Raw genomic sequence first — 18,695 nt, 5'->3', positions numbered from 1 at the left:
ACAAGTTACCTTCTTTTTGCTTCTTCATACTTCAGGCTTAGTCGAACCTTCTCTGCCAACTTGTTGGTGTTGGTCCCAAACTGGATCAAACAAAAGAATAACAGAACTGAAGGTGTGGTGTGACAAACCTACATTCTGATCAATTAGTGATGCAACCAGTATCTGTGCATCATTCCATGGCACGCTTCCAAAGGTTACACCTGGGTCCTGTTCATTACGGCACACCAAAGCAAAACATCTTTAAACAGAAAACGAAAACAAGCGTTTCTTATTGGACAAGTCCAGGTAGTGCCTCCCAATTTGTCCATTTGGTGCCAACTGAACACAACCTCCTCTCACCTCAGCAGGTATGTCTGTCTGGGAGCTGGTTTCGGAGTAGAGTCGAGGGATGGACAGCTCAGAGTTGGCCAGGGAGGGGCTGCTGCCCCACAGGTCAGACTGAGAATCCACTGAGTCCAGCTGGAAGCCATCCTTAAGCACTGCTAGTTTCTACAGGGAGAGGAGACAGACAAACTGTATACAGGCTTGACACATCAGAGAGAAGTCAGAGCTAGTATTGTTGACATATTTTGCTCTGTGTCTTCCATTCACAAAGCTCCTGTCCTATGGTTTAAATCTATAATACAGACCATAGAAATAGAGTCCTGTACATTGCATAAAGATGTGTTTTTGCAAGTGGCCAAACATGGTAACCTACTTAAATCAATGATAAAATCAGTGCAGTCAGTGATAAAATAAATAATAAATGGCTCAGCACTGAAGCACAGAGTGGAATGAACCTCATCTTTAATATTAAAGTACACAATTCAAGCAAAACCAGCAAAGACAAGACTGGCAACTGACACAATGCTGACTGAGTAGGACAGGCTTCATACACTGCAGTCAGACAGACAATACAAATCACACACATACAGTTCAAGTCGGAGGTTTACATACACTTAGGTTGGAGTCATTAAAACTCGTTTTTCAACCACTGCACAAATTTCTTGTTAACAAACTACAGTTTTGGCAAGTCAGTTAGGACATCTACTTTGTGCATGACACAAGTAATTTTTCCAACAATTGTTAGACAGATTATTTCACTTATAATTCACTGTATCACAATTCCAGTGGGTCAGAAGTTTACATACACTAAGTTGAATATGACTTTAAACAGCGTGGAAAATTCCAGAAAATTATGTCACGGCTTTTAGAAGCTTCTGATAGGCTAATTGACACATTGAGTCAATTGGAGGGGTACGTGTGGATGTATTTCAAGGCCTACCTTCAAACTCGGTGCCACTTTGCTTGACAGCATTGGAAAATCAAAAGAAATCAGCCAAGACTTTAGGAAAAGAATTGTAGACCTCCACAAGTCTGGTTCATCCTTGGGAGCAATTTCCAAATGCCTGAAAGTACCACGTTCATCTGTACAAACAATAGTACGCAAGCATAAACACCATGGGACCACGCAGCCGTCATACCGCTCAGGAAGGCGACACGTTCTGTCTCCTGGAGATGAACTTACTTTGGTGCGAAGTGCAAATCAATCCCAGAACAACAGCAAAGGACCTTATGAAGATACTGGTGGAAACAGGTACAAAAGTATCTATATCCACAGTAAAACGAGTCCTATATCGCCATAACCTGAAAGGCCGTTCAGCAAGGAAGAAGCCACTGCCTCAAAGCCACCATAAAAAAAGCCAGACCACGGTTTGCAACTGCACATGGGGATAAAGATCGTACTTTTTGGAGAAATGTCCTCTGGTCTGATGAAACAAAAATAGAACTGTTTGGCCATAATGACCATCATTATGTTTGGAGGAAAAAGGGGGAGGCTTGCAAGCCGAAGAACACCATCCCAACCGGAAAGCACTGGGGTGGCAGCATCATGTTGTGAGTGTGCTTTGCTGCAGAAGGTACTGGTGCACTTCACAAAATAGATGGCATCATGAGGACGGAAAATGATGTGGATATATTGAAGCAAAATTTCAAGGCATCAGTCAGGAAGTTAAAGCTTGGTCGCAAATGGGTCTTCCAAATGGACAATGACCCCAAGCATTCTTCAAAAATTGTAGCAAAATGGCTTAAAATTAAGGAAAACAAAGTCAAGGTATTAGAGTGGCCATCACAAAGCCCTGACCTCAATCATACACAACATTTGTAGGCAGAACTGAAAAAGTGTGTGCGAGCAAGGAAGCCTACAAACCTGACTCCGTTACAGCAGCTCTGTCATGAGGAATGGGCCAAAATTCACCCAACTTATTGTGGGAAGCTTGTGTTAGGCTACCCGAAACGTTCGACCCAAGTTAAACAATTTAAATGCAATGCTACCAAATACTAATTGAGTGTATGTAAACTTCTGACCCACTGGGAATGTGATGAAAGAAATAAAAGCTGAAATAAATCATTCTCTCTACTATTATTCTGACATTTCACATTCTTGAAATAAAGTGGTGATCCTAACTGACCTAAGACAGGGAATTTTTACTAGGATTAAATGTCAGGAATTGTGAAAAACTGAGTTTAAATATATTTGGTTAAGGTGTATGTTAACTTCCGACTTAAACTGTACATACAACTGAACTGTCATCTGCAGAAGGCTGGGGAGGGGAGACTTGATGAGAGCACATGAGAGAGAGAGAGGCTCTGCATTATTAAACACAACCCAGCCCCTACTAACAAACACAGTTTGTTGTTTTCTACTGCCACCCAGATTAAAACTGGGGCACATTTGATGTGCGTGCGTGTGTGTGTGTGTGTGTGCATGAGCGCACGTGTGTCCCACTCCCTCAGGTCAGAGCAGAGGAGGAAGTATGAAGAAGGTAGGTCGAGTACCAACCCCTCCTCCAGCTCAGCTTCTAAAAGACTTAGCATGCTGGTGAATCATTGATTGAGCAGCAAAGTCATGACAGAGTCTGCAGTACCATGCGGTCTTGTCTGTCTGCTACTCAGCCCAGGGGCGCTGGGACAGGAGAGGGGAGACAGAGAGGTTGCAGGGGACACAGGTAACAAGGGAGGGTGGGAGACGCACCAGCAGAGAGAAAATGCTATGCTGTGTGAGATGAAGAGGAACACGAGACCAAGACGAGACTCTGCAGTTCCTGTCTACTCCCTTTTTTCTTCGCTCTCTCCTCTCTCTTTCCCTGCCTGACCATCAGCCCACTCCATCTCCATCCCTCTTTACTCCTTTCCCTCCTTCCTTCTCTCTCGCTTTCCTTTCCATGACAGTCAGCCTAGCTCAAAACAGCCACCCGTTCTCCCCCTCACTCCCGCATCCTCTGATCCCCCCATCGTCTCATATGAAGCTGACAGGCTGTCATCTACCCATCTCCTCATAGCACTACAACACCTGACCCCCATCCCCTCCCTCCCTCATCCCCCTCCCCGCTTACCTGCATGAGCTCCTGTTTCTCCTTCTCCCCGGAGCTGATGGCGTCCTTGATAGACTTGACTTCGTTCAGAATGGCCTGCGCCTCATGGAGCTTGAAGCCGTACGGCGCACTGGACACCTTGTGATCGATCCTGGAGGGAGGGGACGGGAGGGGAGGAAGAGGGATAAGGTGGGACAGGGATAAGGTGGGAGAGGGAGAGAAAGAGTGAAAAAGAGACAAGTTGGAAACTGACCAGACAGTGATATAGGTTATGAAACTGTGCATCAGTGAGTAGGCCTAAAAACTACATAGATAGCACTATCAACCGTGTACATTTTTGCTCTCATATTATTCATCTTTAGTTTGGTGTTTGTTAAAGAGGTATGTTGTTTAAAAAAACATGTTTCATTTTCACTATGAAAATACTAGTGACACTTTTAAACCATCCTGATCTAATCTGGATTAGAGTGAACAATAACAAAACTAAGGATCCACGACGGGCACCAAACTGGATTTTAAGAGCCACAGGTGTAGAGAGAGGAAAGAGCCTGAAGCCCAGACAGTCAGCTACACATGGAGAGACCGTCCGTGGCAGCAGCATCAAATATGTAAAGTCAGTCAACAGCAAGTCATGCATGCAGTGGAATAACAGGTCTTTCCACATTGTTCAGAGAGCGAAGGAGGGAGGAAAGGAGGGAGGGGGCAGCACTCCTTCACTGAAGACCAAGGAGAACTAGAACCAGTGAAGCCTATCCAAGCCTTTTCCACTTCAGTATAAATACATGCTGTTAGAATAGATACTCTACTTCTATTTTGGTCTTTTGTTATAAAGACGCTGAAGTATTTTCTCTGGGAAAGGAGAGTTTAGGACAGACAGGATGTTGCAGTGTTCGTATATTAGTACGGTTTCATGATTGTTGGTAAATGTTTGACAGCAAAGGAAGGTTTGAAATTTGATAGCAAAATGAAGGTCACGGAAGAACGGTTGGAATCCAGTCGAACTACTATGTAGCTTGTCATTCCTTTAAAAAAAAAATACTCACTGCACTGAGGCAGGGCCCGTCTGTCTTTTTCCACAACACAGATGCAAGAGGCGGCACTCCAGGCATTCAAAGAGAAATGTGTTTCACAGACAAAAATTGTGATATTTGACCATTTTGAGGGTCATCATCAAATTCAGCCAGGGAGCTGCCTTTTCGACCAGAGTGAGATGAGGGCCTCGAGTGTGTTGATAATGGGAATCTTTTTACGGCTGTATCGAAAAAAGCAGAAGCCTACTACTACGTGTAATTGTGATCGTGTAATGATGTCGGGTTGCACTTACTCTTTCAGCGTTTCAAAGCCCTGCTCTTTATGCTGCAATTCTTGTTTCATGCAGGCGAGGTCCCTCTTCAGCTTATTCACCTGAGACAAACAAATCAAATCTTAATTCTCACATACACATGGTTAGCAGATGTTAGTGCGAGTGTAGCGAAATTCTTGTGCTTCTAGTTCCGACAGTGCAGTAATATCTAACAAGTAATCTAACAATTCCCCAACAACTACCTTATACACACAAATCTAAAGGGCTGAATGAGAATATGTACATATATGTATATGGATGAGCGATGGCCGAGCGGCGGTGCCCAAATCGAAATACTATTGATTACTGGCAATATGATTATGTTCGGCTTATTCAACTGAGAGAAACACACTGCATATTTTACTGAAATTAAAAATCCCCAGTTGTAATACTATTGATTACGGAAGACATGATTATTCGGCTTTTGTTATATTCGGCTATATATATGGCTATATTGTTATATTCGGCTATATTTAGATTGTGTTTGTTTCATGAAGAAAATTTATTTGGATATAACTTATAGCCCGATTACATATTATTAAAGCAAAACATTTGCTTATTGTTTTTTTTATGAAATGTGAAGGAAAGATGGAGGAAACATCATCAAAAAATCCAACAGAGGGAGTTATTAAAGTGAAAATGCCCAAGAAGCCAGTGTTCGGAGGATATATTAGCACCGGTGTTGTTGGGCCCGAGACGAACATTTTCAAATAATGATCGCCATATTTTCATTAAAAACGCTATTTTGATGAATTTAATCATACTATTTCTATTTTTATTTTACCCCTTTTTTCTCCCCAACTTCGTGGTGGTATCCAATTGTTAGTAGTTACAGTCTTGTCTCATCGCTGCAACTCCCGTACGGACTCGGGAGAGGCTAAGGTCGAGAGCCATGCGTCCTCCGAAACACAACCCAACCAAGCCGCACTGCTTCTTGATACAATGCCCATCCAACACGGAAGCCAGCCGCATCAATGTGTCGGAGGAAACACCGTACGCCTGGCGACCTGGTCAGCGTGCACTGCGCCCGGCCCGCCACAGGAGTCGCTAGTGCGCGATGAGGTAAGGATATCCCTGCCGGCCAAGCCCTCCCTAACCCGGACGACGCTGGGCCAATTGTGCACCGCCCCAATTGTGCACCGCCCCGTGCACCGCCCCATGCAAATGTTAGTCTAAAAGAAATGTGAGAAAACATCTATATGCTTTTTAATGGTGGAGATCATGTTAACTTCCCTGCCTGGGCTGATGAGACAGTGGTTTGCACAGTCAAATGGAACAGAGTAAAAAGGCATTTTAACATCATAGATTTAGCTGGTGATAACTTGTGGAATAGACACTGGCTAGAATGCGCTTTTAACCAATAAGCATTAGCCCACCCGTTGTATAATGTTGCACAACGCCAACCGACAGCTCTGGGATTCGTCCCAAATGGTACCCTATGTAGTTAACTACTTTTGACCAGAGCCATAAGGGCCCTGGTCAAAAGTAGTACACTATATAGGGAATGAGGTGCAATTTGGGACCCAGGCCTGGGTGGAGGTCTCAGACAAAGATGTCACTTGCACACATTCCTCCTTTACAATGATAAAGAGTTGGACACTCAGTCACTTAGCAACAGTCCATTGGACTAAGCCTTTTTCATGCACTAATGTTTGCAAATCTTAGGGATGAGAATTAAGCCAAAGCAGGAGACTTAAGGACACATATGGGTATACACATCCATTCCTAATGATTACTGAACACAAGTAAAGCAGACCATAGTTGGAGTACAGAGATGGTGTAAAAAATTAATAAATAAAAGAAAGGTTTCTTACCCTACTTTTGGAAGTTACTATCTCGGCTTTGAGGATTTCTGGGTCATATTTACTGCTGGAGGACGATCTGGAATTCACTGTGGGAGATAAGAGCCAGGGTGTTATCTAATCCTCTACATCGCGCTATTCAACTTCAAGGCCCTTCTCATCAATCCCCTGTGTGTTATCAAACCACTGTAAATCACCCATTCAAGTCTGAGCAATGGCAGAGGATTCCTCTTAGGAATGGAGTCAAGTTAAATTAGTAGGGAGTAGCTTTAATTCCACAAAAATGTAAATTACAGACAACTTGAGTGAACTATGATGTGCTGTAATCCTGTGATCAAATTGATGTGCACCTCCCCAGTGTCAAAAGCGTTGCATCACTCAGAAGAGTAATAAAAGACTACCAATCACTCTAGTTCTCTTCTCTTTTGCCGCCTAATCTCTTTGGTTCCTTGCCCCATGTTTATGTACAGCCCTTCAAGTTTCCTGGCTTCTCTGCCCCCGTTTGATCCTCATCACTGTTGCTACCTGCACACCTGTTCCTTCTGCCACCCCATAAACCTGCCCCCCCGGCTTGTCCTTACAGCTGGTCTGAGAGGTGGACTTGTCCCTCCAGGCGTCGTTGAGCTGGCGGTACTCCTGCTGGGCCAGGCGAAGCCGCTGCTCCTTCACCTGGTAGATCTCTTTCTGGGCGCTCAGCGAGTCCTTGGCCACGTCCAGGTACTCCCGCAGCATGACCTCCTGCTCCCGCTGCCACTGGGCCCGCGGGTCCTCCAGCTGAGTGCTCTCTGATGGTGGTAGAGGGGAAAGAGACAGAACATAAGAAACAAGAAAAAATGAGAAATACATTTTGCATCTTGATTTGACTGGCCATGTGTTTCTTCACAAATGTGTGATGAATATGGGTGACAGAAGTTAGTGTTATGGAGAAATGGACTCACTTGTGTTATGGTCCACATAGTAGGCCCCGACATTGGGATCGTAGGCCTCCTCCCAACCCACTGGCAGCTCATCGCCAATGCAGTCAGCAAATGTCAGAGGTTTAGTCTGCCTGAAAATCACACACAAGAAACAACAGTCAACTGATGGTAAGAATTAGAGGTGTCACAGCAAGAGTAAATCAGGATGACCATGACAAGAGAGTGGGCCATCCAGGGTCCATGCAAAGATAGATAATTTGGTTGTCACTGAGGGCTACCAAAACTGCACGATGTGTGTGTGTCTCTAATAAAAGGGGTCTAATTAGAATAGGTCTCTATTCGCCTCGAGTGGGGTTTGCAAAGCACAATAGTCGGAAGCTGGGACCTGCCATTTCACAAATTGCTTAGAGGTTTGAGGCAAACCCTCCAGGCTTTCCAACACCAAGCCAGGCTCAGGATCACAGGATACCCAGGAGACCTCAGTGGCCACCATACACAAAAGGCCCCTCAGGAAGACTCTACCAGCACGACCAATGTGCAAAGTGCCAATGGAAATAAGGAAGGGAGCTATTTGCAGAGTAACGTCCAAGAATCAGCCTTTCAGTTCGTACATTAGCTGGGTTGGATATATTCGGTTGTTGTCTTTTTCATGCTGATCTAACTTGGCACACTTGGGTTCACAATTAACCTAATCCTAATTTCCCTCATAGCTATGACATAAACCTAGGCTGAAGGATAGAATACATAAGCTTATGCCAGTTATCAGTGGCGTAGGCTACATGTGGGAAAACTTGTCTTGATCTATTCCTTTGCTCAAACTCTTTTCTGCAGACGGCAGATATTACCATCCTCACAGAGACTTTTGCTCAGGGTGAAACCCAACGGGTTCCTTTTTTACTTTATGAATAATGAAAAAGGCCTGTTCTAAATGTATCTCAGAGGAAAAGGCTTTGCGGAGAGAAAAAACAAAAATCCCCAAAAAGCTGGCGCCAAGTTCTTTGAGTGACTGTGTGCGCATCATCCCATTATTTGATTAATTCCACTGTCCTCTCACCCCTGCAAATCCAGTCCCTTAATCACTCGGAACTGATGGCCGAACTCATCATTACCCTCCGAAAAGCGCGGACTTGCTGTCTCAATAGACCAATCAGAGGGCTTTAAATAGGTCCAGAGCTTAGCGTGAGCCACTCACTGGCTGTGCATTGGCATGCAAGACCTCTTCTAGTCTGTCTGAAGTGGACACCAGGCTAGACATCTCCTAATCTCTTCAGACAGTGATGAGTCTTCAATAACTCATGTGGGTAGTGAGTGAGTGACCCCCTTAAGGCTTCTATAATTGTCTTTTGTGAACCACATGATAAAACAAATCCTGTTTCTTTCCAGCCTTTTCCATAAGCTGTGTGATACAGGAAATACCAGGCGCGACCCACCCTTAGGAAATCACTCCCCTGGAGGATAGGGTTTTTTCAAGATTCTGTTGAATTTATGTAAACCCATAAACTACTAGGCCTACTGTATGGGCAGTGTGTGTGAGTTGCTTACAAATACAAGCATTAGTTGGTTTCCCATAACTAATGCGTCACTGTCATCAAGAAGCTTAGCTAGCTAACTTGCTAGCAAACAAACCAGCTATGTTGACTCAAAGTAAAGGGATGGTGTTTGGAGTTGGCAGGCACGTTGAAGTTTTCTCCAGCGGTTAGCTTCAATGTGGACTATTCGACTGACTTGCAGTGTGCTTTTCTGGTGCTTTCGCGGCTGTCGTTGCTTCACCCAGGTGGGCGCTACACATCGGTAGTGGAGGATTCTACCCATAAGAGTCTGACTTCAGAGACTAATACTGAGAAGTGCTGCTTCAGAGATGGCAAGTCCACGGTGCCCTGATGAAAGGCTCTGGACCAGTCTGAAACCCCCTGGATGTGCCCCCCCCCCTCTCAACCGCCTCTACTTTACTTGTCCTCCTGGGCTGACTGCTTTGTTTTTCTTTTCATTATTTAACTAGGCAAGTCAGTTAAGAACAAAATCTGAAACCGCTGAAGCCATGAACTACCCTACCCACCATGATCATCCATTCATTGAAAAAAAAAAAAATTCTTCAAAAGTCATGTATATATATTTTTTCTTTGCTTAAAGTGCTTTGGATTGTAATGAAAAGCACTATAAAAAGTTATAAATTCTCATTATTAATACTCCATGCAGACCAAGTAGGCCTTTATAGCGAGAGCGGATTTCAGAGTCAGTAGTTGTTGATTTTACAAGTTTAAACTTTAGCTAAGTGTTTCAAACAAAGACAGGGGGTCTGGCATTTCCTGGGGCATCTTTTATCAAAAGGTGCGTGCGCAAAAAAAAAGACAACCTTGCCTGCAACAGTTTTCCCGCAAAGGTTGGTATTTATCCATTTTGAACTTGACGGGAAAGTGTGCGCATCGCCACGCAAATCTCAGACCATGAATACGCTAAACTTCTAGTGGTTGCTCAACTGTATTGCAAGCAAATAGTTATTTTTGTGGAAATGGGGGTGTTTGATACACAGGAATTATAATAATGGTAGACTAATAAAAAAAAACATTAAAACGTAGGCCTAATGATAAAACAGACAGATTTGCAGTTGGTGAGAAGATTGCATAGCAACATGTCACCTAAGATAAACACAATATCTTACTTTTATTAAATAGGCCCAAATCAATCATATTGCAGGGCACGTCTCCCCTTTTCTGACATCACTGGTTTATTCCTGCTAAACAACAATAATAGGCTAACATTTATCCATCACGCATTCAATAGGCAACCATGCTCGAAAGTAAATAGACCGGTAGCCTATGACAGTATGGGTAGGCTACAGTATTGCGGTGCAATAGCCAAAAGTGCGACATAATAGCCTATTTAATCTCAGAGCCTATACCAAGGCAGAAGATAAAACACAGGCACGTATTGATAAACAAAATATTGAACAACAATTCATCTTTTGAATATCAGTGTGGGCTGTATGCAACATTTACTTTTAAAATTGTTCAAGACAATCAATCTTGCAGAAGTGTTTGGCACGCGCTATAGGCGGCATGAATTTTTCATTTTTAAAAAGCCACTGCAAAAGAAAAAAACATACTGCACACACCTCCACAGAAATATGATCAAATTTGGCACTGCGCTTTAGACACTCATGGTCCAGTTCCAACATCTCCAAATCATACAGGAAATGAGGGCGTTTTTGTTACCATAATCAAAAAAGAGACCATCGCACTCTCCCGGTAGTGTGGTTCGTGTGTAAAACCCATGAATTCAGATAAATAAAAAGTTGTAATGCGTCCTCACTCAAAAATGTCACATAAAGCTTAATTCATTTTTTATTATTATTTTCACTGCATCAGGGATAGCGTACACAGACGTTTCTGCTTTGCAGCCTTGTTCAGTGTGTAGGTGCAAATCTTTTACATCCAACACAGTATTTGTAGGCAACACAGGTAAACAACTGATGAGCAGCAGGTGCTTCTAATCAGTTTTTGTTACCATGAATGCAGGGCATTTTCCAAGCGGAGTTGTAAAGCTCGTTCACAAGTGCAGAAATATTGTATGGCACTGATTTATCAATGAAAACATGCGTATATGTTACGTGCGACAGTTTGAAATCCCAATAGTTTGTTGTGCACGCAAATCCGAGAATCTCCATGTATGCCAACAGTTTTAATAAGGCATGGTTGATAAGAGGCCCTAGGTGAGCTGTAGCATTACTAGTTAGTCGAGTGGCAGTGTAAAAAACACTAGGCAGGTTTGCATACAAAGTCAAAAGCAGGTGATAATGCTCTAATGCAAAGCGACAAAGAGTGTGGCAGAGTGCAAACATGTGGCAGCATAACTGAATGATGAGTCAGACTTTCATTCATCGCACTATAAATTCCTCAAGTGAAATTTATGAGAGTCCAACCTACATTTCATAGCGCTCAAGGTTCAACAATAAAGTAGAGCTGCTTCAACTCCCCTCCTGCAATAGCTTGGTATCTGGGAGATAACATTCCATTCAGCTGACAGAATGCGCTGGGTGTGTGCGTCACCATGAGGGTGGATAAACAATATGTCTGGCTGAGGTATGCGAATGCAGCCCAGAAAGATACGGACAGGGCCGGGGCCAACGAGATGCATGCATGTATGCATGTTGGGCTGAGTCCTCCAGTTACCATCTCCATTAAGCCTAACAGGCTTCATTCTTGAGTGTAAAAGAGAACATTACTCAGGTTTGATAGGCTAAGGGGACCAAAGAGCAAACGTTTTCATGAATACATGGTCAGATTGCCATACAACAATAGCTTTGGGATATCTTGTAGTATTTGAAAATATTATAGGCCTGTAATAGCTGTAGAATGTATAATAGAACTTTGATCACACTTGGCTGGTACATTCTTTGGTTCCACAGTGAGAGGTATTTGTGAAAGCACATTTTTCACCAATAGGACAGACCAGTCTAATGGGAATTTGTTATCATCATCAGTAGGCCTCCTACTTACTCTTCATCAGCTGTTGCTCAGCAAAATAAACGTCTTACTGCTGAACAGCACTAGAAAGATATGTAAAAGTCCAATGACAGTTTTGGGCCAGTCTGGTCTGGTTATTTCAGTCAGATCAATACTTTGAGAATGGCTGTGTCTCATCTCAGACTTAGTACTCTGGGCTGGCTTCATGTTCTACTGTGCCCTCTAACCGACCAGTGAACAGCATAGGAGAAACGGTCCTGTATGGCACAGTTGGTAGAGTGTGCCAAGGTTGTGGGTTTGATTCCCATATGTAAAAAGTATGCGCGTGTGACTTGTCACTTTGGATAAAAGTGTCTGCTAAATGGCCTATATTATATATTAAGAGACAGGCATATGATTTACAGAAGACAGACCCCTTACAGTGACAGTCTATGCTCCTCACTTGGCTCAACCCCTCTCCTTTTGACCGCAACTCTTTCCCAAGTTGTGATGTTGTACTTTGACCCTGTGCACATTGGCAAGCAGTGAAAGGGATTTTAAATGAATCAGTCTTTACAGCCTCTGTCCTCAGCCCTCCTCAGCCGTGCATTTTAGGAATGTGTGTTGAGGTCTTTGTTTACAAAGTTCTGCCATCTTGGTCTTGCTGCTACCAAGGAATTTCACCAGGGAGGTGGGGAGGTCTGTGCCCTTGCTTCTGTCATGTTATTGGCTTTTAATTATGGTTCTGTGTGCTGACTGCAACAATGACAGCCACCAAGGAAAACAGGTGTAACTTTTGACACAAAGCCTATTTTCAAAATCTTGTAATATAATATGAAGGCCTATCCTTATCCAGAACCATGGCTGAATGAGAATAAAAAAATCCCATAATCTCAAGCATTCCAGAACTAAACTATTAAAAGAGATTTTGTGTCAAAGTCCGAGTGTATTTAAGTAACTGGTAAAACGAAATTAGTTCCAAAGTATGGTTGACAGTGAGTTTCTGTATAAATGAGACCCTGGCTGTCATGACCCATTTCTACGTATTGTAAGCCTATTACACTAAAATGTTACGAGGGGGGAAACTAACTCAAACCTCGAGGGCTAATTTCTAATTACAGGAATGCAAATGAATGCCCGGTTGACCATGAGCCACATTCCTGAGGAAAATCTTCATGTTTTTTTTTTCTCCATCAACACCTAGGCTTGATTTATAGTAGCCTGGGCAGCCGCTATGGATCTCCACTATCATCTGGGCTTAATGTGCCAAACCAGTAACAATACACTTGTCCTCCGGCGATCGGTTCGTACATAAAACATCCTCCATATAGGCTGCAAATGCATCGGTCTCCTCAATTACCTTTAATGGCGTGCCGATTCGAGAAAAAAAACGGGAAATGTATACATACTGTAATTAAACAGCATTTGCCCCCATTTTCGGACAACTTCTGGTTGTTACATGCGAGGGGCAACATCAGGAAGTAGCATTAGCCACTCTAGCATGATGATTGAAAATTGTGCTTTATTATGACAATACGCGAAATGCCATTAAAGCTAGTTAGAGGAAACCGATGCTTATAGAGCCTGAACGGAGGATGTTTTATGTATGAATTGGTCGTGGGAGACACTTGTTTATTACCGGCTGAGCACATTAAACCAAGACGATAGTGCAGCTCCATAGCGCACACTCCCCGCTGCCCAGGCTAGATTTATAGCCTACTTTGTTACATTGTGTGAAATTCAAAGATTGCAGTTGAGTCCATTCATTAATTGCCAAGTGAACCATTAGATTATGAGCACTTGATGGATGCTGATGGTTTTGATAGCGCATATCATCAATCTATGAGCAAGACTCAACTGCTTGCTTTTAGAGTCACTGGAATGTTATACCATACCTGTCTCTTGGATCAATCCAACTGGTGGCGTGGTTGATGTGGTCGATGTAGTAGACTTTCCCGTCAAAATCCAGGGATTCTTCCCAACCCTCTGGTAGTGGTAACTCCTTCCTTGGCATGTCAGACGAGTCTCCATGTAATATTCTCTGCAAGTCCTCTAAATTCTATCGAAGGTAATCCACGTTTTGTTGTATGAAGTATCGTAAAATCCCAAATGTTAAAACCATCACTCGTTTCCATCAATTCACAAATTCTGGCCTGTGTGTGTGTGTTGGATTACGTTATAGTCCATAACGTCTCGCCGTGAATGTTCCCAGAGTAGGAGTAGAAAAGGTTTGCCAAATAGTGGGTGTTTTCACAACGAAGCAATATGATACAATTTCCTAAATGAAACAATGTTACCAACACTGATGCTTAAATTATGTCTTTACAGAATACTAGTTATTTTGTAGCCGTTTAACTCAGCAGTAGGCTAACAATATTACAACCATGCTCACATTGGAATTGAGAGAGAGTGATGTTCCACGAGATAAATCCCAAACGCGCATTTGAAATCATCGTTGTTCAATGTTTATTTGTTCGTCTATGTACAATACATTGTAGAACATGAAACAAACTTCATTATAACTTTTCAAGCGGGTTGTCCAAGGATTGTGTCGGGACAGCTCGACTCCTTACTGGATATTCAGATGAACCGAAAAGTGTATTTGAAACCTGCAAATCCAGCCAAGGTTTGGAGTACGAGTAGAAAGGTTACTCTCACTCACCAAGGTTGTCTCACCATCCAACAAGAAGCTTTTCTTAAATATTTTAGATCCCTTTTCGCTCACTGGCCACCATGTTTAGCTAGCGAGAACTATGCTAACCAGTCACCCTCTCGTGCTCTATCATATATCCCCTTATTCCACCGAAGTAAGCGCCATTTATCTCCACATTCACGGTAAATGTTCGTGCAAAATTCCGGTAAATCCACATTGAAGTTGTCTACTTAGCCATCTATCTATAATTGTTTGTTAAAATGTTTCCCTTTTTCCTTAAAGAGGCAGTAGCAAGTCGCCTTCCAGAGTACTGTTTCGGTTGGTCGCGATTCACACCCGTGTGAAACTAGCCACAATAAGGATTAGCGCCATTAGTGGCGTTTGCCTTCAGAATAAAAATCCGCCATTGAAAGTGATTCAAACTAAAACAAATAGTGGAATCGTGCCATATTTGGACTATGTTAAACAAGGTCAGAATGTTGTTATATAAATTCAACAAAATATAATAATAAGTTAATGTGGCTCATTTCGCACTGGTGTTTCATATTTAGGCTGTACAGTTCAATATGAATGTTCAATACGCACAATAGGCTTTAAAGTGAACGGATATCCCACAATTAAAGTTCCCTAATAAGAGCTAAGATGCTTATATTTGTGTAAGCTCTTCATAGTTGTGTTCTGTGGGTGTCCCCGAGTAGGCTTCATGTGTGCACAATCCATAGGTTAGGCTGTACAGTACAATATGAATGTCCAATACACACAATAGACTGACTAGAAAGGTGATTTCCCACAGTCAAAGTCCTCCAACAAGAGCTAAGACGCTTATATTTGTGTAAACTCTACACAGTTGTGTTCTGCGAGTGTCACTGAGTAGGCTAATAACCCATTTCATGGGTGCAACATCCTTAGGTTAGGCTGTACAGTGCATATAAGTATGCCCCCAATGCAATTCTAAAGTCTAATACATAGACTACATAGTGCGATTTCAACGGATTTTAACTTTTTGGTGTAAAATTAACAAATGATTGTCTGTCGTTGAATTTATATAACAACATTCCGACCTTGTTTAGCATTATCTAGTCCAGATAAGGCATGATTCCACTTTTTGTTTCAATCATTCAATTGACAACTTTTATTTTGAAGGCAAACTGTAAATTCCTCTATTGTGGCTAATCCTTATTGTGGCTAGCTTCACACATGTGCGATTCGCGAAAGTTCAAGGCTCGCGATGCTGTTGAATTACGTCATACAGGTGCTTCTATGTACTGGGGGCTCATTTATATTTTATACTTTTGCTCCCACATGTTCTTCCTGTATTGATTTGTTGTTAATAAAAATAAAATACTTTTTTTTTTTTATATATATTTTTTTTTAAAGGCTAATTTCTATTTATAACTTTTACCTAAATTTCACATTAAATATCTGCATGTGCCATTTCTGAAAAGACTGCATACCTCAAAATTGAGATTCATACATTTGGCGCACACCATGCATGTTTCCCGTTATAAAATCATTGTGAAAAAGCATTATAATTCTGCCCTGAAAACAACCACAGCCATAAAGTCAAAATTGGCAATATCGTAAAAATTCATGATTGTTTTTTTTTTATAGCTTTTTGGTCTTAATTTAAGGTTAAGGTTAGGCATAAGATTAGCAGTATGGTCAGGGTTAGGGACTTTCGTTTTAGGACGTTAACAAGGCACACTTCATCTTAACTCCTCAACATTTACTAGATTGGTTGAACAGTGCAGAAGAAAACCTCAGTTTTTCTTCTTGTCAAGACCAGTATGCAAGGAATCTAGTTGCAGGCGTTTATTTTATGCTTATGTTAGGTTATGGTGACAATAACGCCCTTATTATTAGATGTGCGCTTGCTGAAGGCAAAGCACAACTCTTGATTTATTACATTCTCTTATTAATGGGACTTGTGACAGCAAAAGTCCCTGTTTAAATATTCAGCATACTGTACTTTGGACTTTTTAGTGTGGCTTGCAAAAGCAGCCACACTCTACAATTGCACAAATTATTTCTGATTTATAGTTATTGTGTGGCTTGCGAAAGCAGCCACACTTCAATATGGTAAAAAGTATTTCTGACATATTATTATTATTTTGAACACTTCTACTCTTACACCGTTTAAGGTGGAAACGCCATTCAAACTTTAAAACGTGTAGACTAGGTTGCTTGCATACAACTTTTTTACCTTTTTGCACTCCATCCACTTGCATGGGATTTCCTCAATATTCTAAAACTCCCCAGTGTGACATCATCACTTCCATCTTCCATTAACTGTAAAGCAACATTGCAACTTTTGACACAAATTAGCTACTTTGACTACTTTTTACTGACCAAAAGTGGTGTCCACTACTGACCACAACTACTCATCACAATTACTGAAGCACACAACTACTGACCACAACTACTGACCACAACCGCAAGTACTGACCACAACTGCTGTCTACACAACTACTGAACCACAAAACGAATGACCACAATCACAACTACTGTGCAAAACCACAAAATTACTGACCACAACTACTGACCACAGCTACTGACCACAACCACACAACTAATGACCACAACTACACAACTCCTGACCACAACTAATGACCACCAGGGGTGTAGAGTACTTAAGTAGTTTTTTGTGGTATCTGTACATTATTTTACTATTTATATTTTTTACTACTTTTAATTTTACTCCTCTACATTCCTAAATAAAATGTACTTTTTACTACACACATTTTCCCTGGCACCCAAAGGTACATTTTTAATGCTTAGCAGGACAGAACAATTGTCCAATTCACGCACTTATCAAGAGAACATCCCTGGTCATGCTTACTGCATCTGATCTGGCAGACTCACTAAACACAAGTGCTTCGTTTGTAAATTATGTCTGTGTTAGTGCTCCCCTGGCTATCCTTAAATTTAAAAAACAAGAAAATTCTTCTGTCTGGTTACTTACCACAACCACACAACTACTTACAACAACTACTGACAAAAACACACAACTACTGACTACAAGCACACAATTAATGACCACACAACTACTGACCACAACTGACCACTAATGACCACAACCACACAATTACTGGCCAAACAACTACTGACCACAATTACTGACTAAAAGTACTGACCACAATCACTGACCAATCTCACTGTCCACAACCAATGACCATAGCTACTGCACACAACTCCTGACCACAACCACACAACTACTGACCACAACTAATGACCACAATGACTGACCACAACCACAACACTACTGACCAGATCCATAGATCAAATCCATAGATTTGGTTTGATATAGTGTGTGTTTACCAGAGATGGTAACATGACCTGCACCAAAGTCAGATTAGGATTTGGCCAAGGACTAGATAAAGTTAATTTTTACTACTACTTTTTGCTACTACTTTCACCACTTTTAGTCTTGTAATCATTGGTTGTTTACTACACTGTGAATCCTTAAAGAGATGGGTGGTGCTAAGGCTTAAGAGGGTGTGAACAATGCTTAATGGGTGTAGACAAAGAAGAGCTCTCCAGTAGGTGTACCAAAATATTCACAAGCCATTTTCTCAAAAAGTTCAACTTTTAAAGCATAATTACTTTCTCATTGTTCATTAACTGCAGTGTATGATATATCATTTTCTAATTCAGAGTCTCTAATTGTATCCAATCAAAAAAACACAATTTCAATTTTTGCTACATAAGACCAAATCGAGCTGGTCAGTCACATTTTTATTTTGTAAAGTGGTTTCTTGCATCAAACACAACATGTTCAGTCCCCTCCTTGTCTGATGGATAAGCAGATAAACAGGTTAATGTCAAGCCATGCATGTTTTTATCAAAAGTCTCATGGAATGTAGACCTACATTGAACACCACAAATTGGTTTCTACTGGGGTGAATGATAGAACAGCTTTTTCCATGTTATAATGTTATGGGGTGCATTTTCTCCATAGTTTTTTTATGATAGGCCACTCTGATAGGCCTACATTATAATCAAATAGCCACAGTAGCCTACTTGACCACTGACTGAGGCTGTACCTGCTTTAAGTTACCGTTTCAGTGTTCATAGTAAATGCGCACTGGAAGTTGCACAGAATTTTCACAATGTTCAAGTTTGCGCTGAGCAGACCTGACATTTTCTCAGTGCTGAAAAACATTAGAAGGAACATTGCTACTGACCA

The 18,695-nt window shown here is 41.8% G+C and overlaps 1 protein-coding gene across 1 annotated transcript in view; it reads right to left on the bottom strand.

Annotated features, from left to right (window-relative positions):
• The window catches only part of wwc1 (WW and C2 domain containing 1), a 51,843-nt gene extending 36,993 nt beyond the window's left edge, over positions 1-14,850 (bottom strand). The window contains exons 1-8 of the mRNA XM_071329126.1: positions 13,752-14,850; positions 7,436-7,545; positions 7,079-7,282; positions 6,510-6,586; positions 4,678-4,757; positions 3,375-3,504; positions 340-489; positions 10-80 (exon numbers count right to left, since the gene is read on the bottom strand). Coding sequence (XP_071185227.1) covers positions 10-80; positions 340-489; positions 3,375-3,504; positions 4,678-4,757; positions 6,510-6,586; positions 7,079-7,282; positions 7,436-7,545; positions 13,752-13,870 — 941 coding nt within the window. The 5' untranslated portion in view covers positions 13,871-14,850. The remainder of the gene's footprint in view (positions 1-9; positions 81-339; positions 490-3,374; positions 3,505-4,677; positions 4,758-6,509; positions 6,587-7,078; positions 7,283-7,435; positions 7,546-13,751) is intronic.
• Between the last annotated feature and the right edge of the window lie 3,845 nt (positions 14,851-18,695).

Source organism: Salvelinus alpinus, chromosome 1, assembly GCF_045679555.1.
Source record: "Salvelinus alpinus chromosome 1, SLU_Salpinus.1, whole genome shotgun sequence".
Taxonomy (NCBI): domain Eukaryota; kingdom Metazoa; phylum Chordata; class Actinopteri; order Salmoniformes; family Salmonidae; genus Salvelinus; species Salvelinus alpinus.
Note: the sequence above shows the minus strand (reverse complement) of the source record. Positions and strands in the feature narration are given on the sequence as shown.